The 19784-nt window shown below is 39.5% G+C and overlaps 1 protein-coding gene across 5 annotated transcripts; it reads right to left on the bottom strand.

Moving 5' to 3' along the window:
• Positions 1–227: 227 nt before the first annotated feature.
• Positions 228–19688, bottom strand: LOC126643680 (C-C chemokine receptor type 5-like). 5 transcript variants are annotated; one of them, XM_050322240.1, is made up of 5 exons: positions 19653–19688; positions 17757–17875; positions 15488–15641; positions 14411–14864; positions 228–2463 (listed from the first exon to the last, which is right to left on the bottom strand). In XM_050322240.1, exons 4-5 carry the CDS (start codon positions 14851–14853, stop codon positions 1836–1838), a joined length of 1071 nt encoding a protein of 356 aa, XP_050178197.1. In that variant the 5' UTR covers positions 14854–14864; positions 15488–15641; positions 17757–17875; positions 19653–19688; the 3' UTR covers positions 228–1835. The 5 variants fall into 5 exon arrangements, with proteins under 5 accessions (XP_050178197.1, XP_050178215.1, XP_050178189.1 ...); XM_050322258.1 differs by having other exon boundaries at positions 228–2514; positions 14462–14864; XM_050322223.1 differs by lacking the exon at positions 228–2463 and having other exon boundaries at positions 11761–14864.
• Between the last annotated feature and the right edge of the window lie 96 nt (positions 19689–19784).

Below are 19784 nucleotides of genomic sequence, written 5' to 3'. Positions count from 1 at the left end.
TAAGATGTTCCTGTGGTATTTGATGATGCTGGTTCTTAGTCCACTTGTAAAACTCTGAATTTGTCCTCCTCGCTCTTTTAGTGTTATGTATAAGAATTTATCTTCCTTTTTCAGTCTTCTGGGCTATTCTAAAAAGCAAGGAGAAAGGACAGGGTTGGTAGTGGTGGTGGTGGTGGTAAAAGGATCAAAAAGTCAAACACACAGAAGTTAACCAACTTTAATGAATTGTATAATACAAAATATAATAACAGTTATTAACAAAGTCCTTAACTGAATGTGCCAGCAGAGCTACCAAATACTGTGTTTTCACTTATGTCCTTGAATGTGGATCACAGTTTACTGCTGAAATCTGGTTTGATTTCATTTGCTGAAATGTGGTGCTGAAATTATTTAAAAAGTGGTTTAGAGAAGTTGGGAATCAGAAATCTGGATAAGAACAACAAACAAAACATTCATTCTTAGTTTCCTATCTCCAAACCTCTCCAATACCATATGTCATAGGGAAGATATAAGAAATGCTAGAAAGGAGAACTTGACCAAAATCAATTAATAGCATGATTATGGTATGTTCTTAAGCACTTGAATAGCCTCATATTTATTTTATGTTTTTAATGTGTTCGCATTCTTTACAGGTTCTAAGCTTTACAATCAGTCATATTTAACCATGAATTATGGAAGCTTTTATGCTCCATAAAACACCTAAATGGCAGGAAAAAAACATTGCCATAGCTCTCAAATGATACTTGCTTCTAAAACAAAAAGAGATTCGTTATGCCTTTGAATCTGTAGAACAGGGAATATTTTTACTTATTTAGATGTTTTGATAACCTTTATAACATATACTTATCTCTCAAAAAACATCAGTGTCAACCGTGTTCAGAAATCATTTTCACATCTCTAATGCTGTTGTGGTTTTGCAGATATTGCGACTACATTCATTTCTTATTTTGAAGTTTTTCTCTTATGTAGGCTAGAAAAATGGTAAGCAAAATCACTGCACTGAAAAGCTATAATCCTTCTGACTCGTTGTTCTTGTTTGATCTAACCTGGTTAAAGCTCCACATGCAATACTTTATTTTTAAAATATGGTTACCACACTGATTTTCTGATCAATGATAGGACATTATGTTAGCTTTCTTAGTGTGAATAGCATATAAACCAGCAGATGATTAAAAGAGAGCCTTATGACATATCAAAGTCACTCAGTAATCAATCCCTACTAGTTACAACTATTATGAGAAAGATCTGAGGTTAGTACTCAACCATACAGAAAGGAAAATACACCTTGAAATATCAAAATCTGTTCTAAGTGTATGAGATTTTCCATACTACTCATAAAGATTCTGTATCAAGACCTCAGTAATTTAGCATTGTTTACAGAGATACACAACTAGTAAAAAATGTGACTCAGACTGAATTGAAATGGGTGAAGTATCTTGTGTAACATACAGTCAAGAGATGTTTCCAAAGAACCAGTGTAAATTTCTAACTTCTAGTCCACTTCAAAAAATCAGTTTATGAGACTGCTAGCTCAGACCCTCAACCTTTGTGTGGTTTTGGGCTCTATAGTATGAAACTATACTTTTACCTTCACAAAGAGAACACTTTTTTCCCTACATAATCCCACATTAGCACACCTACGTAGCTAAGTTAATACATCCTCTTCATTTATTTACAAATACCCAAATCTATGATCAACTGCAAGCTTTGATAAGCATGTATTCTTTGATTGTTTTTTCAGCTGCCTTAGAGCCAATATCCAGGATAGATTCTTCAGGTTTTCTGGACAGACTTGATTTCACAAGAGTCAATTCCACTCTTTCACTAGGCACAATTTACAATGCAGCGGAAACCTCTTGTTCTCCAGTAGACTGTGTGTAGGTGGAGCTAGCTCTCTCAGCTGTGTCAGCATAGAAAACAGGACAGTATTTAGAGAAGTAGGATGCAATCTGCTTTCGGAAAAAGCTGCGAAGATACTTCCTAAATTTTTCTCCAGCAAAGGCATAAATCACAGGGTTGATACAACAGTGGATCATCGAGATTGTTTCTGTCACTTGGATTGCTTTGTGCAGTTGACCATTGCCTTCACAAGTAGTGATGGAAAATGCACCTTGAAAGTCACGCAGGAGAATGCAAATGTTGTATGGTGCCCAGAAAAAAAAGTAGATAATCATGATAATGAAAATAAGCCTGACTGCTTTATGCTTCTTCTCATTCCTACATTGCAGTAATGTCTTTATAATTTGTGTGTAGCTGCAAATCATAATTAACATGGGAATAAGAAGTCCCAGGATGTTCATCTTTAAGGTGAGGAATTGCTTCCACACATCTCTCTGCTCTGGTGGATAATGAGCACTGCAAGTGTAGCCTGAGCTTTCCTTTTGAGTTTTGTGAAATATTATCCCAGGAACAGAAGCTGAAACAGCAACAACCCAAGTGATGGTGCTGGTGAGGATGCCGTAGGTAACTGTCCTGGCCTTTAAAGCAAACACTGCATGCACTATGGCCAGGTACCTGTCCAGGGTCAACAGGATTATGAAAAAGATGCCACTGTAGAAGCCAAGGAGGTAAACACCTGAGAGAATTCGACACAGCGCCTCCCCAAAAATCCAGTCGTGAACTGCGTAATAAGCCCAAAAAGGGAGAGAAAATACAAACAGCAGATCGGAAATTGCCAAGTTGAGCAGGTAGATGTCAGTCATACTCTTCAGCCTCTTGTATTTTACCAGGATAAGGATAACAAGCATGTTGCCTGTCAGGCCAAATATCACCACTAAAGAATAAAGTGGTGGCAAAAGTTTTGCTGCAAAGTGTTTTTCCTCAGTTCCAGGACAAGGTGTCGAATCACTGTAGTCGAATTCTGTTGTATATGCCAAGTCAATGAAATCTGTTGTATCGTTTCCCATGGTGTTTTGTTCTGGAAAGGAAGAAAAGGACAGTAAACCAGAGGAATCTCCAATCTTGGCAGTGAGGAGAGTGAAACATTTTGATATCCTCATCTGGAATATATTTTGCTGGTGAGGATACAAACATTACTCTGACAAGGTGTGAAAGAGAATGAAATTGCAGAGCTCCCAGGAAACCCATCTCTACATCTGTGGAATTACATTGCTTCATGCTGGAAGTATGTTGTGTGTCACTTCCCACATGCAGTCTGCCTACTGCTGTTTTCCTTCTCAGTAGAGCCTATCAGCTACCTGACTCAACCAGAAGCAGAGGAAAGATGAATATATTCAGAGCCGTGGCTACTTTTGGTTTGAGGACTGTTGTAGGGGCTGAGCTTCCCTTGCAAGAAGGAGCCAGGGCCTGGGAGATGAGTGTGCAGCAGAGCTGTGAAAGCCCTCGGGAAGTTTTGTTACAGTGGGAACAAAGGCTTGTGAGTTTGATAGAAGCCTCTCCAGTCTCCAGAGCCTCCCCTTTTCCCGAATCCCAAGCAGAACTGTGAGCCAGGTGCAGAAGCATAGCTAGCTTTGTGTAACTTGGTCTCTGAAACGTTGAGGAGAACTGTCTTCTCATAGACCTCTGGAAAACATGGAAGAATTCCTGTGTGTCCCGTGAGAAGCTGGGAAGAGGATTTTGTGAAGACGAGGGTCAGAGGGGCCAAATGCGTTCCCTGGTCTCTTAGTGGGGAAGCCAAATCAATGCCTTTGGTAGCCACTCAAATAGAGTTACTCGCTGTCTAGTTAAAGGGCTGCACTTTCTTGCTATACCATCATGACTGATTTTATCAGGTGCTTCGTGGCAGAGTGGTGGCTGCTCATAGCAGGTTGATGGTTTTGAAATGAGCATCTTCCTGTCAATTTGATGCCTGTTCTTAGACAAAGGCAACAGACTGCTCCTGACACAGAAGATCAGGCAGTGCCTCTGCCCCAGCTTGCTGTGTGAATCCTGACCACTCATGTTCCACAGCAGTGTTTGCTCTTTTCCTCAATGCACTTTTTTCAGTGGTGTGGTCTACCTTGTGTGATTGCAGGCGTCTTTTACAGACACCACACTCTCAAAACCACCACCTCATTCTCTCTGCACTTGAGTTCTGCAAGACTAAATGTAACTGAAGAAACTCAGCCCGTGGCTGGAGTGACACAGAGATAGGCCTCTGGTCTGCTTTTTGGTAGAAGCTGATGGTATTCTGTTCTGACTTAGAGCCTGTGAAATCCACAAAGCATCTCTTTGTGTCTGTCGATAAAACCGTTCAGGACAAAGGACTATTTTCTGCTGTGAAAACTGATTGCTTAGCGTGCTAATGTCCTAAATCCGTGTCAAAGTGGTTAATTTAGCTAAACCTAAGCTGATGTCTTAGAGAAGGTGCTCTTTGATGGGTCTTTGTTCACTTCCCTGTGATTTTACAAATGAGGTTCTGCTGCCAGCTCCTGATGCTGTAAAGTGCAGATATGAATCTGCCCCAAAAGAGGAAGCTTTATTGGAGCAAAATCTACATCTTGTAAACAAAAAAAAATGTTGTTTTTGCAAACCTCCTTCCCGAAGTTCCTCTTGAGTCTGGTTGTTAACTCTGCCCCTAACAGTAATAAGAATGAGGACATTCATATTTAGACAGTACTTTGGCATGTTGAGTGTGATGTAAAGTTTTCTTCTGGAGAACAAGGAATAAGATAAAATCAGTAAGTTGTAACAGTTTAGGTCTCAGCTTTGCCTACAATCAACTTGGAGAAAATAAGTTTTGTTAAACTCCACAAAGACCATCTTTCAGAAAACTCTGGCAATCTCTGTGAAACAGTTTTTTTCCACAGTCATACTAACTACATTACAATACAGAGATAATGGTTTTGTTGGTAAAGGAAGTGGCTGTGGCTCCAGTCTGTTGCCAGTAAATAAGTTGATTTTTAAAGTATCCAAGAGCTTATATTTCTTAAGTGCTTTCAGCAACACTTAAAAAAAAAAAAAAAAAAAAAAAAAAAAAAAGAAGTCACCTTTATAAAACACTATTTGGTCCAAAACACTGACTTCTTTATTTCAAAACATCATGAGGCTTGAGCAGCATGTAAATATTTAATATTCTCTTCAGCTAGACCTGCTAGATCCATGTTCCATGCCCTGACAGTATGTACTTGGTACTGCATGATGCTAAATATTCTCATTTACTATGTGCCAGTCAGCCATAGTGTCTACTGGGATTACGGGGTAAGGGACTGGCTGCTACACAGTGCCAGACTCAGCACTTCCCATCTTGCTCATTTTGCACCTGCAGGATGTTCCTGGATAAAAATGGGTATGAAAAACACCTTAGTCACAAACCCAGAGTGGGATTTTATGAGTATGTGATTGATAGGTTTCATGCAAATATCATTGCAAAATGCTGCCTTGATAGTACTGTGATAATTATTTTTGCAACAGCCCCTTCTTCCTGCTAACTGCTTTCTTAGTGCCATCCCCTCCTTTTCATTGACCTTATTGGAATGACAATCACATCTTCTCTGCAATTTATCTCTTCCTTTACGAACGTCTTTGCATGCTTAAATCGTGGTCTCCCCTTTGAGAGGTTCCTTCTGCTACCTGAGCCCCATTCCTCTAGTTTAGCCTTTGCTTTAGAAGCCTCTCTGCAAAAGTACTTACTACTCTGGATTGTGTGTAGTATCGAGCACACGCTGACAATGGAAACTACAGATACTAATTTGGAAACCAGAAAAAGGAACTGTAACTGGGTTTGTGCTTTATTCTATAATCTTGATGGTTTAGGAAACAGTGTGGGCCGCTGGCTAGAATGCTTCAGGTTGTTTATCTAACTAGGGGGATCTGACTGGGCTTATGGTTTCCTGACCATTAAAAAAACTCCCAAAATATAGTCCATGAAAATCTCCGAAGAGATTTCAAAAAGAGGTCTACATTATTTTGAATACAGTTTAAATAAATGCAATATTTCTAGAACCCTACAATCAGCTGTATGAATCTGCTAGTCTCTGTTGCTCTGCTTGAGACTAGCAGACATGCAGGTTTCAAGAGAAAGGTTTGCCATAGAAAAGATGAGCAAAGTCATGTCACTGTTTTGTGCTGAGTTTCAGGTCAAAGGTTTCTGTTTTAAAAGAGGTAAAGATTTTATTAAAGTGAGTTTCAGTTCACTTGCATAGTGCTATAAAATGATAATAATTATAAAGCTATAGCAAATGGAGGTAAAATGCTAAGATATGCTGCATGTAAACAGGATCCGTGAGTCAGAGTGTCTAAAATACATCATTGGATTTTATGTAGTCATCCTAGGAGAAAAATAAGTACGCTTGACTCAAATAAGATGGTTTATCTTGCAGTAACAGTTTTAAAATCTGTATTTCCAACATTGCACATCATTTTCAGGGAAAAAATCAGAGAGGCACACTCCATTATATTTCTTACTCAGCTCAATCTCTACATATTTATTTCTTGGCTTACCTGGTTCCTCTGCTCAAGTCTTCCAATGATTTTGCCTTTTAAAAATAGTGTATTCCATTTAACATATCCTATACATTTCCCCAGGGTAATTGTTAAAGATGAATACACTGGCAAGATCTACTAGTATTTTTCACTTCAGGCTTCAAACTACCTAAACAGCTACTAAAAGTTAAAAAAAAAAAAAAAAAAAGAAAAAAAAAAAAAAAGAAAAAGAAAAGAAAAAGAAAAGAGAAGAAAAGAAAAGAAGAGGCAAAAATTACTTACCATATATCTATAGAGCAAGTGATGTCTTGTTATATTACAACAGGAGTAATGCTAAACTGATTTGTCAGTCACAAGACGAAGGTCAAAAACACCTCTTCCTGCATGAAGAAGGATGTGCCAGTTTGAAAACTAGCAAAGAAAAAAAAAGTGTGTTTTTGTTTTAAAAAAATGAAGGAGCAGTTCTCTGGTTCTCTTTTTTCTAAAAATGGGTCATCAGACGTTACTCTTCTAGCTCTACAAGATGTGCAGAGATGTTGAAATTGTAGAGGATCCTCCAAGGAACTGAACTCAAAGTTTCACAACCCACAGCTGTAATTCTAGAAAAAGGGGTTTATATCGTTACTTTATCTTTTTCTTATAGCTAATCTCTTTGATCAAAAGCAGTTTGCATGAGGTTCATCCCTTTACATTTTTCAATCATTAAATTTCTCTTATGTTTTTCTGTCCCTTAACAAGAAGTGGAGCTTTTGGATAAAGTTCATGCTTCTATTCAGAATTACCTGCACTTTATTTGTCTTGGTCTGAGCTGCAGTCCTTATATTTTGAGAAATTTGACTGATTCTATTTTTCTTCAACCTGACCTTCTGGACTATGTTTTTTATTTTAATTCCTCTCATAAGATTTTGACTCAGTCTATATAGTGAGCCTGACCTTTTAAAACAGCACTGTTGCTTACTTTTTGGAATTAAGTTTCAAAAAAGCCTAATAAAATCTGATTTCTTGTCAATTTGTTTCCTTGTGGCTGATTCCAGTGATATTCAGAGTTAAATTGAAGCTGCACCATGAGCAGATTTTTAGACCCTTCTTGGACATTAAAGAAACCACACATTAGGTACTAAAATTAACAGACATTTTAAGTATTTCTTTATGAAGCCTGCTTCATTGTCTGTTGCTTGTTACATGCTACTGAACCCACTGGAGATTCTAAAACCTTTCCCAATTTCACTCTATAGGAACAGCAGAAACAGTCTCAAACCGGTTGCTGGTTCTGAGACATGCTCCCACAAAACTTGACCCCATCATCTGAACTAACAACAACAACTTAAAACTAAGGCCTGTGTTAGTCTGGTCTTCAGAAATAGTCCCTTGTTTCCACAGATTCATTGGCTTTATTAATCTGATTTTATTGATTCTAGCTTTTTGTTCTCATGGCTCAGTATGGTCAGCAAGTGTAGCAGGACATTTTATTTACTGATTCAAGGTATTGCACACCAACAGAGGGCCTCTGTCACTCATTGTTATAGCAGCTGAATAAAGGGAATGCTCTTGGTCTGCTCACCAGCTGGGTCTTACAGCCCAATGAGAGACACCCCAGAGTGAGCATGCATTGCTGGGACACCTGGCAGCCCAAATATGAGCTCACTCTGGCAGCAAGCTGTGACTTTATTATCAGCACCTGTAAGATAGGCACAATTAGCTCTACAGCAGCTTCTGACAAGTAGAGCTCCAGGGAAACCAGGTTTGATCAGGTCTTACATGTGGCTGTAGGTGAGCACAGACCCCTTGTGCTGTTTATGGGGCACTGGAGTGCTGGTGGCGAGCTTTTCATCAGTGCTCTTAGGATAAGATCCTTCTTTCTCTGCTCTCCTTCTCCCTTCAGCCTCTCTCCAGGGGCCCCTGCAAGAGCTGGTCTTCCATCCAGTCTGAAGCTCCATCACACCAACCTGGCACTGGCTATCTCAATATTGTCTCTCACCTCCTCTTCCCTGCTGCCTTCAGATTGCTTCTATCTAGTGTGTGTGAACACTGAGGTAGGGACAATGCAAGCAGCACGTGTGTTGTTACAAGTCAGACTTTTTCAGCTTTTCTCAATCCCTTGCCCAGCATCTCTTCAAAAAGTTCAGTGCTGCTTGTCGTGAGCTCCAATGGATTTTAAGAATCTTTACCTACAAGTGAACCTCATAATTTTACTAAAAAATTGAAGCTATTGTTCAGTTATAAAAGCAATAAGTCAGTGATATAGCTTCAAATTTTACCTATGAAGGTTTTACATTCAGAGATTAGTAGGAGTTATGTTTACTGGTGTGCCACTCATTCCCTCCATAAAAACATTCCTGGAAATGGAAGTGAGTTTCATTCCTCACCAGTGGGGCTCAAGTTGGTGTACTCAACAAGTGTGCAGTCATGTACACTGTCAAATCAAACTACATTTGTCAATCTCTTCTATCTAGTGACTGATAATATGATGCATCTTCACAGTAATCAGTCCATCACACTGAACTATCTGGTATGTAAGTGGTATGGCACTCCCACAAGGAGATATTGTCATTTGTGTGAGGTCTCCACCAGTACTGAAATGTCTGCTAGGAACACATACCAAAAGTTGATGTACCAGTGTGACATTTTGTGACACACAAATGTCATCAAGTAGATTTATGGGTACAGAAACCTGAAAATGCAACTAACAGTTTCCATTCAATTTATTGCAAACTTGCACCACCTGAAGAAAAAAGACTTGGGGAAAAAAAGAGTCCTGGGACAGAATGACAAATACTTTTCTTAGGTAAACATGATATGACAGTGCACAACACTTATCAAAAGTCTATAACTACAGCAAAGCATATTAATCCTTTTCATCTGGAGAAGAGGTCTAATGAAGGCAAGAGAACATAGACTGAGCTGTTACTTGTTCTATTTACAGCAGAATATTCAATATGTCCAAATTAGGTTTGTATTGGCATATACTTTATTTTGTGAGTAACAAGTGTCTTTGTTTTGAAGTGGTTGATTAAAGACATTCAGCCAAAACTGCTTTATTGCTTAGGGTATTAATACTTACCAGATTTTTCTTTCAGACTCTCAGCTTTTGGTGACTAATCTTTTGCTGCCACCGTAGCAATCACACCCAGTCTTAGTGTCTGTAAGATGTATTCTTCTGAGGACAATGGGGAAAAGATATGATGTACCACACCCTAAGATTTCTATCATGGAGACTAGTGAAAAAAACCCAAATAAAACATTTTACACAAAGGTGTAAAGGAAGCTGGGTTACAAACAACAAACTCTTCGAGGCACAAGCATTTCTAATCTGAATTAACACTTCTTCACATGGCTGTTTACTGGCAGGAAGGACAACAGGGTTTTTTTGCCCCTACTATTCTTAGGTTCTGTGTTTGTTTCTCTCTTGTAAATCTTGCACATACATAATTGTACATTGCAGTGCATATTAATTCCATTATCATGGTATCATTTTTGTTTTGGCTTTCTCCAACTTTCTCTTACTGAACTAACTGTGTTTCCTCATGCAGTGAGGAGGAAGAGAATGTTGCTCCCTTCTACTATTTTATCCAGGCTTCTGCTGTATGCTGCCTGTTTTTTATAGATAAGGGCTTGTCACAGAAAAATAGATTTTACTTTTGGGCCACAGTTGTGCATTTCACAAATTTTCAGCTCTCAGAATCTCATTTTTACATAGGCCTTTAATTCTCACACTTTGTTTTTTTAGAGTACATTTATAGTACATAAATTCTAGGTCTAGAAGTTGTGTTTGGGGCTATCAAAACTGTGCATTGAAAATGCTCCTCATTGCACGTGTAAATCCTGGGCTTTTTATCGAGCAGGTTAGGAAAATCACACACCAGATTTCTTCCCAGTGCGTACTAGGTCACAGAAAGGATGAAAGGAGTCTGGAAAATGGCAAGGTGTGTGCCGGTATTGAAATCAAATACCTTGAGAGGGTTAAAAATTCACTGTAGTATAGTACGGGAGAAATAAAAGAACTTACGGAAAACAGCAGAATAACCAAAGCTGCAGGAACAAAGAGCTGTGGCCCTAGAAAAAAGAGCAAGAGGACACTGTAAATCAAACTACAAAGGAAATGAAACTATTGCTAAAGAAGTCTCCCTGAGCTTAGTGCTTAGTCATTAACATAGTTAAGTACCCACCTATAGTCTGTGATCATCCCTTATTCACAGAAACCCCTTCTTCACGGAGCATGCAGGGTAGAGTAAGTGTACACTGTATCTTTAAATGGAGTTGAGAGAATGCTGAGCCAAGGACTACAGCTTTAAGTTGTTACCTATTTCAGAAATGTCGAATTTTTATTATTCAAAGGGCATAAAAATGAGCACCTGTCATACTGAAAGTGTGCTAGCTTTGTGGATTCGCCACCTAGCACCCATCTCTGTGCAGATATGAAAGAAGCAAATACCTCAATTCTGTGTGTGTGAACTGGCTTCTTGTGCACCAGATGAAAGAACCCATATTCAGGACAACACCAGGACCCAGGAACCAGAAAGTACTTTTGTGTGCCAAAGATTAGATATAGTGTGTAAATGTGCATACCTTATATTAGCAACCCCGAAAGTTATGTCCAAATGGCTCTTTTACTTCTGTCCATTTGGTTTCCGTTTAATTCAAAAGGTCAGAAATCAAAATCAGAAAAAAAATCAGAAAAAAAAAAAAAAAAGGGAGTGGGTATAGAATTTGGCTTATCCCATGGTGGACAAATGAGAACAGTGTGCAGGAATATGAGGAGGTGTGGATCATAGGCTGAAAAAAGGAATGGGCACAATGAAGTAGGGAGAATGACATGGTGAAGCAGCAGCATATTTTCATACTGAACTTGGAGTATTTAAATCCCTTACACATAGAACTTGGGAGATCAGGCACATGGCTTGGCTGGGGTCACTCTACACAGTGCAAGAAGATCTGAAATTGGCTGCAGAAAGTCTATGGGGAATCCTGTATTTATTCCAATGTTAATAAAGGGACATCTTTTCTTGCCCTCTTTTATTCCTTCTCTTTCCTTGTTTATAGCACACACAACCTTCTTTCTCCAGATTTCTCTGGTCTAAAATCTGTGGCCCCAGACTTTTCCCAAAGCTGTCGTAGTTCACTCTCCTCAAGCTTGCTGGTGGATAAAAGGTGTGTCATCTAAAGTAGCTTCTGGACTGGACAGGCAGTTCTATGCTTGCTTGGTTTGAAGTGTGGTACTGCCAGTGTTGAAGCCCATGGCTGCCTCTTTTTTCCATCTCCACTCTGAGAGCAGAACCTTTTTCTTACATGTAGAGAACATGGGCTACAGAGTAAAAACAGTTTCGCAGACACAGCTTTTCTTTATTTTTATTTCTATTTTTATTTTATTTTATTTATTTTATTAATTTCACTGCAATAACATGGAAACAGGAAGTAACTTAATTCCAAAAAGATAAGGATTTAAAATAGAACACAGCAGTAGTAATATCACAGTTACAGCAAGGTTTGTATCGCACTAAACTAATTTATTCTTTAATATTAAAAAGGTGCTTTCACTTTGTTTCAGTAAGAAGTACAAAATAAGAGAAAAATATTATTTCCAAGCAAGGAAGTTTACTGTGAGGATAGATTTTGGTCTTTTGTTTAGTCCATCTGTGGCTATAAACCACATAAGGTAGTGGCCAGGTAATAACAGCTAATAAGATAACAGCTACATAACAACTAATAGAAACATGCCTAGGCATTATAAGGCTAGAGGGGGAAGAGTATTTGCACCACATAGATTAAGGCATAATCTATACCTTAATTTAGGCATTAATTTAGGTGATACCTAAATTAAGAGGCTGACATTTCCAGGTCCTTCTACAACTGGACAGGTAATCTTCCCTTGAGACTATTTAAATCCTATGTCTACTTCTGCCCTGGGCACTTCTTATTCTCTACTGGCAACTTGAAGAGATGTGCTGTAATTTAGATATCTGCATCAGATGCCTGATGTTAAGTAGTGTGGAATCCCCTCTGGTGCCCTTACCTTGCTGGAGGTTGGTTGAACCTGCCCTTCAGATTTCCATAAACTAGTCCTTACATGCACGAGCAGTGCCCTTTGAAATAAATGGGGAGAAACAGGGAAGGAGAGCTCACTTGCATAAGGAGTGCTCACCTGCACTTCCGTACAGTTTGAAGTAAGAAACTCTGTGCTATGCCCCTCCTTCCTCTTAGTTGTTAGCACCACATCCCTAGAATACCACTTTCTTTTACAGGGAAACTCCTAATAATGGAATAAGTGTATGGCCATAGGACAACACACAGCATAAAGGTCTCGAGTCTTCAATCTCCTGGGAAGACAGAACAAGTATGACTCCTCTGGAGTTGGCTATTTTTGCAGTTCCGAGGCTACTGTCTTCCTGGAAGTGTATCCCAAACATCAGACTTACTGTGTGCCTGAAGAGCATGTTTCTCTCATACAGAAGCTTAACCTGACACACTTGTGTCGCGTGTAGCCGCATAAACTTTTCCACACACATGATTTATCTGTCCAGAACTAGGAAAGCCTCCTCTCAGTACTGTGCTCATAGTCTCCACAAAATCCTTCAGATTTCCATGATATTTTGTTCATACAGAATCTTGCATAGCAAATGCTGAGTTAATTTTCATTCTGGCCTTGCAGATCTTGGAAAATGTCAGTAACAGAACAGTGATAGGGTAGACATAAAATTAAAAAACTAAAATCAAAATACTATAACTTAACCATGTTCAAAAATGACTACAATATTACCTAATTGATAAACCCTTGGGTTAAATGGTCCCAGTAAGATAGAGGTCAGTCAACTCTCCCATCACAGGAGAGATATTGTCTTGATATATAACTCATATTAATCCTTGAATTCCTTTTTAGTTAAACACCTTTTATTCACATGGGGAAAATGAGGGGTAGGAGGGGAAAACGAAGAAAACCAAAAGCCTCTCCTTATCAAATGGCTGATCATGTAGCAGAAAGAATACAGACAGTTTCAAAAGGTACTTCACTAATGTTGAATACTGAACAGCTAGATCAATTCCCAAAGCTTCCTCCAAGTGTTTATCTTACAATGTTAACGTAACAGAAGTGGATCTTATGAGATGACCTATTACTCCTTACTCTTTTCAATATTGATAAATCTCACTGCATAGAATTTTTGTAAAGAAACAGGAGCCTACTATTCTGGGTCCCATTTAAATCTTGATGTGCTACAGCTATGCTATTAATATTTCCTGGAGGGTTCATTGATTCTCTTAGTTTAGCAAAAGAAAATGCTGTAATCCCAGGGAACAGTTAACCACAAGAATTGAGGGTCATACAGTTTTCAGTAGTGGTTGACATAAAGATCTTAAATAATGTCAGGCAGTCGTTAGGGCAAAACAAGTGGTGCAACATTAACTAAGTAATGTTCTGATGCAATTTTACAGTCCAGTAGAGATGTCATGCTCTGCAGTGGATGCTGTGAACGTGGAACTGGCTCTTTCTAATTTTTCATGATAAAGACTTGGACACTTTTTGCAAAGGTGAGCTGCAACATGCTTTCGGAAAAAGGTAAGAAGATATTTCCTAAATTTTTCTCCAACAAACGCATAGATCACAGGATTGATACAGCAGTGGATCATTGATATTGTCTCTGTCACTTGGATTGCCTTCTCCAGTTGGCCTTTGATATCACAACTTGGAGTGAAAAGTGAACCTTGAAATGTATGCAAAAAAGAAGAAATATGAAATGGTGTCCAGAAGATGAAGTAAAAGATCATGATGACAAAAATAAGTCTGACTGCCTTCTGTTTTTTCTCATTCTTAGATCTCAATAACATTTTAAGTATTTGTGAGTAACTGAAGATCATAATGAGCATTGGAACAATAAGTCCCAGAATGTTCATCTTTAAAATAAAGGAGTACTTCCAATTTATTGTGGAATCACTTGGATAATGAGCACTGCAAGTATAATGTAAACCTTCCTTCTGAGTTTTTTGAAAGACCATGCCAGGAACAGAAGCTGAAACAGCAACAGCCCAAGTGATGGTGCTGGTGAGGATGCCATAGGTAACTGTCCTGGCCTTTAAAGCAAACACTGCGTGCACTATGGCCAGGTACCTGTCCAGGGTCAACAGGATTATGAAAAAGATGCCACTGTAGAAGCCAAGCAGGTAAACACCTGAGAGAATTCGACACAGCGCCTCCCCAAAAATCCAGTCGTGAACTGCGTAATAAGCCCAAAAAGGGAGAGAAAATACAAACAGCAGATCGGAAATTGCCAAGTTGAGCAGGTAGATGTCAGTCATACTCTTCAGCCTCTTGTATTTTACCAGGATAAGGATAACAAGCATGTTGCCTGTCAGGCCAAATATCACCACTAAAGAATAAAGTGGTGGCAAAAGTTTTGCTGCAAAGTGTTTTTCCTCAGTTCCAGAACAAGGCGTCGAATCGCCATAGTCAAATTCTGTTGTATATGCCAAATCCGTGAAGTCTGTTGTATCATTTCCCATGGTGTTTTGGTCTGGAAAGGAAGAAAAGAATGGTAAACCAGAGGAATCTCCAATCTTGGCAGTGAGGAGAATGAAACACTTTGGTGTTCTCATCTGGAATGTGTTTTGCTGGTGAGGATACAAACATTACTCTGACAAGGTGTGAAAGAGAATGAAATTGCAGAGCTCCCAGGAAACCCATCTCTACATCTGTGGAATTACATTGCTTCATGTTGGAAGTATGTTGTGTGTCACTTCCCACATGCAGTGTGCCTAGTGCTGTTTTCCTTCTCAGTAGAACCTGACTCAACCAGAAGCAGAGGAAAGATGAATCGTGGGTAGTTTGGGGCTTTTGTGCTCCCTAGTGTCTTTCCGATGGAGTGTAGAAAGCCAGCAAGGCAGTCAGAGGAAAGCACAGTATCTGGAACACAGAGCACAGCTGTGCATCTGTTTAGGACCTGGCCACTTGCTCATGTTACCAGTCCATCCAGTACCCCTCACCCAAGGAGGACCATGCACTGTCCAGGTGTAAATGATGCCTGCAAAGGCACTGTGACATGGGTGAAAAACAGCTGACAGCATTTTTTCAGGTTGCTTGTGACCCAGGAGCCTTAATGCCTATGGGAATCAGAACACTGGAAAACACTAAACATACCTGCTGTCCTGGCTGTTGCAGAGCAGAAACTCAGCAGTGTTTGATCTGAGTTAAAATGGTAAAAACACTGTGTCCCTTAGAGAGCCTGGGCCAAGTGTAGGCAATGGCAGCGTGCTGGTTTCAGGCCGCTCTGGAATGAAAATCATGCACAGCCCTATAGAGAGAACAGAGGGACAAACACATTGGCAAGTGGTACAAAAGATGAGAGTTGCTGTCAGGGTGGCCTCTGACACCTGTGTCTGTTGTGGCACCTTCCTGTCAGTTGAAATACCTCCCCAGTGCTGCTTGGGCATGTAAGGAGTTTTGATTCCTTGTTTCAGTAGCTGTTTACTCAGGAGCTGCAAAGTTAAGACTTGACTGAGTGTCTTGGAGGAGGCACAAAGGCAAAAGGCAGATGTGGACATCGCTACGTGTGTGCACTACAGTTCTTCATGTGATGTTGTTCTTCATCCTTTGTTAGTCAGTGTTTCCAGTGGGGTTACACTGAGGAAGTGCAAAGGCTCTGCAACCTCTCTTTCCCTTCAGTTTTGGTTTGGGAAATATTGGAGGGACTGAGCTTCCCTTGCAAGGAGGAGTCAGGGCCTGGGAGGTGAGTGTGCAGCAGAGCTGTGAAAGCCCTCAGGTAAGTTCTCTTACAGTGAGAGCCCCTCCAGTCACCAAAGCCTTCCCCTTTCCCAAGTCCCAAGTAGAATTGTGAGACAGGCGCAGAAGCATAGCTAGCTTTGTGTAACTTGGTCTCTGAAACGTTGAGGAGAACTGTCTTCTCACAGACCTCTGGAAAACATGGAAGAATTCCTGTGTGTCCCATGAGAAGCTGGGAAGAGGATTTTGTGAAGATGAGTGACAGAGGGACCAAATGCGTTCCCTGGTCTCTTAGTGGGGAAGTCAAATCAATGCCTTTGGTAGCCACTCAAATAGAGCTACTCGCTGTCTGGTTAAAGGGCTACTTTTTCTTGCTGTTTCATGACTGCTTTTATCAGGTGCTTCGTGGCAGAGTGGTGGCTGCCCATGGAAGGTTAATGGTTTTGAAATGAGCATCTTCCTGTCAATTTGATGCCTGTTCTTAGACAAAGGCAACAGACTGCTCCTGACACAGATCAGGCAGTGCCTCTGCCCCAGCTTGCTGTGTGAATCCTGACCACTCATGTTCCACAGCAGTGTTTACTCCTTTCCTCAGTGCACTTTTTTCATTGGTGTGGTCTACCTTGTGTGATTGCAGGCGTCTTTTACAGACACCACACTCTCAAAACCACCACCTCATTCTCTCTGCACTTGAGTTCTGCAAGACTAAATGTAACTGAAGAACCTCAACCCATGGCTGGAGTGACACAGAGACAGGCCTCTGGTCTGTTTTTTGGTAGACAATTCAATTACATGGTGGGTCATTCTGAGCTGAAGCATGTCAAATTTCTAAAGTGTCCTAAGCTCATGTCAGCCTACTCAGCAGTTTGAGCAAAGGCTTATTTCCTGATATGTAATTACAGACCATTCAGGATCCAGAGGATTTAGTCTTGACCTGGATTTTTATCTCAGGGGATAAATATAATACAAATAACCTTCTTGAATAAATTTTATTGGTTACACAGAGTTAAAACAATTTTCTCTATGTGCATATGCACAAGTAAACATTTATATATAGACACATATAAATTGTAATATTGTAGAATCATAGAATAATTTAGCTTAGAAAAGACCTCTAATATTATTGAGTCCAACCATTAATCTAACAGTGCCAAGTCCACCATGTACCTAAGTGCCACATCTACACGTCTTTGAAATATCTCCAGGGATGGTGACTCAGCTGTTTCCCTGGGCAGCCTGTTCCAATGCTTGATATGCCTTTCAGTGAAGAAATCTTTCCTAGTATTCAATATAAATCTCTCCCGACCCATTTAGCCTTGTTGAATCTTTGTGTTTGTATACAAAGAAAATCATTAAATTTTTTTCTTTCTAGTTTGGAACTTATTCTGAGTTGTAACACCAGCAGAAAATAATTGTGGGAGCAGAAGAACTAAAGTTAACTGATTCCCTACAGATTTGTCTCCTTTGCTGTCCAAGTCTTATGTCCTGTGGGGGGTTGACGCCGGCTGGCAGCCAAACCCCTATCTAGTCACCCACTCACATCCTCTGACAGCACAATGGGGAAAAGAATCAGAACTGTTGAAGCAAGATAAACTTGCAGGCTAAGATAAAAACAGTTGAATAAGAAAACGAAACTGAAAAAAACCACAAGAGATGATACAAGGACAAATGCTTGTCACCTACTTACAAGCAGATGGATGGCCAGCCAGTCTCTGAGCAATGCCTACTTTGGAAAAACTTCCCCTTATTTTTTGCTGTGATCCTTTTGGTCAGTTTGGGTCCCTTGTTCCAACTGTGATCACAAATCTAAAAGACATCACCATAAGGGCTGCTGTGAAGAAAGTCCATCCCAGTCAGACCAAGTTCACCTTCCCACTACCAAAACTGAGCTCCTGCCCTACACAATTCACATTGATGCTGACTAGAAAGACAGCATGTACTGTGATTGTTTTGTTTACTGTCTGTGACCTGATGGGAACTCTCAGAGCATTTGCATGGGCTAGAAGTCGGATCCTCCTCTTCCCAACAAGCACAAACTATTAAAAATATTTTCTGATATTATGTATAAAAAATTCCTTCTCCTTTGTATACAGGCAATGTTAATCACAAAGAACTTTAGAAAACTGACCTGGCTTAAAAATTCTGCTGGAAATTACTTATTTGCATTTGACTTGATGATCTCTGAGGTCTTTTCCAACCTGGTTGATTCTATGTTTCCATGATTCTATGACTTTTTTTTTTTTTAATTCATCTTTAAACATTTTTCCAATATTCAATTTCATGCAGAAAGGAACATCTTCTGCAGAAGCTATAGCCCTTGAAAAGAAAATTGGTTTTGACTCTTGAATTATGTAGGTACAAACCTTCAAAGATTGATGTGTTGTAGCAAAGAAATCTCCAGTTATCTCTGCTCTTATGCTGTTTAAACATAATGTTCTTACCCAAACAAATGTACAGTAAAAGAATAGCATAAGTACTGAAAATAAGCATTCTGAGAAAGAGAAACTCGAGACAGTTATTAAATGTCTTCCTCCAAATCATGAGTATATGTGTAAGTGTGCTCTTCTCTTGTGTAGGCTAAGTTCAGTGCTAGTATGTCTGTTCAGAGTGTTTTGTTGTGCTTTGGATTTTTGGTTTTTGGGGTTTTTTTCAGTGTCTTTGCTTACAGTGCCTCAGATAAAACATTGAATTCAGAGTAATTCAAACAACAGTTGTAGCCACAACCATTCTGGGAAAGAACTCAAGTACAAAATAGAAAGTTAATAGTCTGGAGTGGAGGTTGCCAAACTATGCCGTAGGATCATGTGATGTCCTGTTATTGCTACAAGGGGTTCAAGCCCACTGCTCTGACCCTACCAGCCATTCCAGGCAAATGACGGTGTAATTCTCACAGGAGCTCACCTTCCCTTGTGTGCAAGTAGTACAATTCCAGTGTGGTACTGATTATTTTTATTCATGTAAAAACTCATTAGCAAAAATTGCAAGCCAAATCATGACTGGGCATAAAACCGATATCCTTAGCTGAGATATGGAGTACAGGCTTTCTAATGTGGTGGCTCAGAGACATCCCATTAAAAAGAGGACTCAGTCCCAAAGAGCATATCCCTTTAAAACATGGTAGTGAAACAGTTCCTTTAACAGATTAAATGCTTGAATAATACAGAGAAAACATGTGATAGGATACTAATGAAGAACATCTGCCATCTGCATCTGATAGGGCAAGATGTGGCTTAGACACGGAGAGTTTAGATTAAGTGTGCAGGATTTAACGTCTGATCAGTTTCTATCCTTAGCAGAATAATTTGCAAGCTATTGACTTCCTGGTACAACTTTGAAACCAAGACCCAGTAAGTTTCGGTAGAAAAAAAGATTATTTTCTGCAACACTTGTCCAGTTCAATTCTCTACTCTCATATTTAGCCTTATCCACACTGTAAACCAGTTACAAGACTCAATTGTTTTTACTGATAGTATTAGCTCTACTACTAGTGTCATTAGGCACCTATAGTTCCCCATATAGTGAACCTATATCTATATAAACATATTAAGATGTAAAAATAAGGAAAAAAAATTTAGCTACTCACTGATTTATCAAGCTGGTTTTGTCTGACTGTGTCTTCTTCTCCTTTGTGAACAAACACAAACTTAAACCCTATATCTGAAAATAGGAAACAGCACTTCCTGTGTGATCTGTTGCAAAACGTTATTACAAGAAT

This window comes from Myiozetetes cayanensis, unplaced genomic scaffold (assembly GCF_022539395.1).
Source record: "Myiozetetes cayanensis isolate MyiCay16 unplaced genomic scaffold, myiCay2020 scf1, whole genome shotgun sequence".
Classification (NCBI taxonomy): Eukaryota; Metazoa; Chordata; class Aves; order Passeriformes; family Tyrannidae; genus Myiozetetes; species Myiozetetes cayanensis.
Note: the sequence above shows the minus strand (reverse complement) of the source record. Positions and strands in the feature narration are given on the sequence as shown.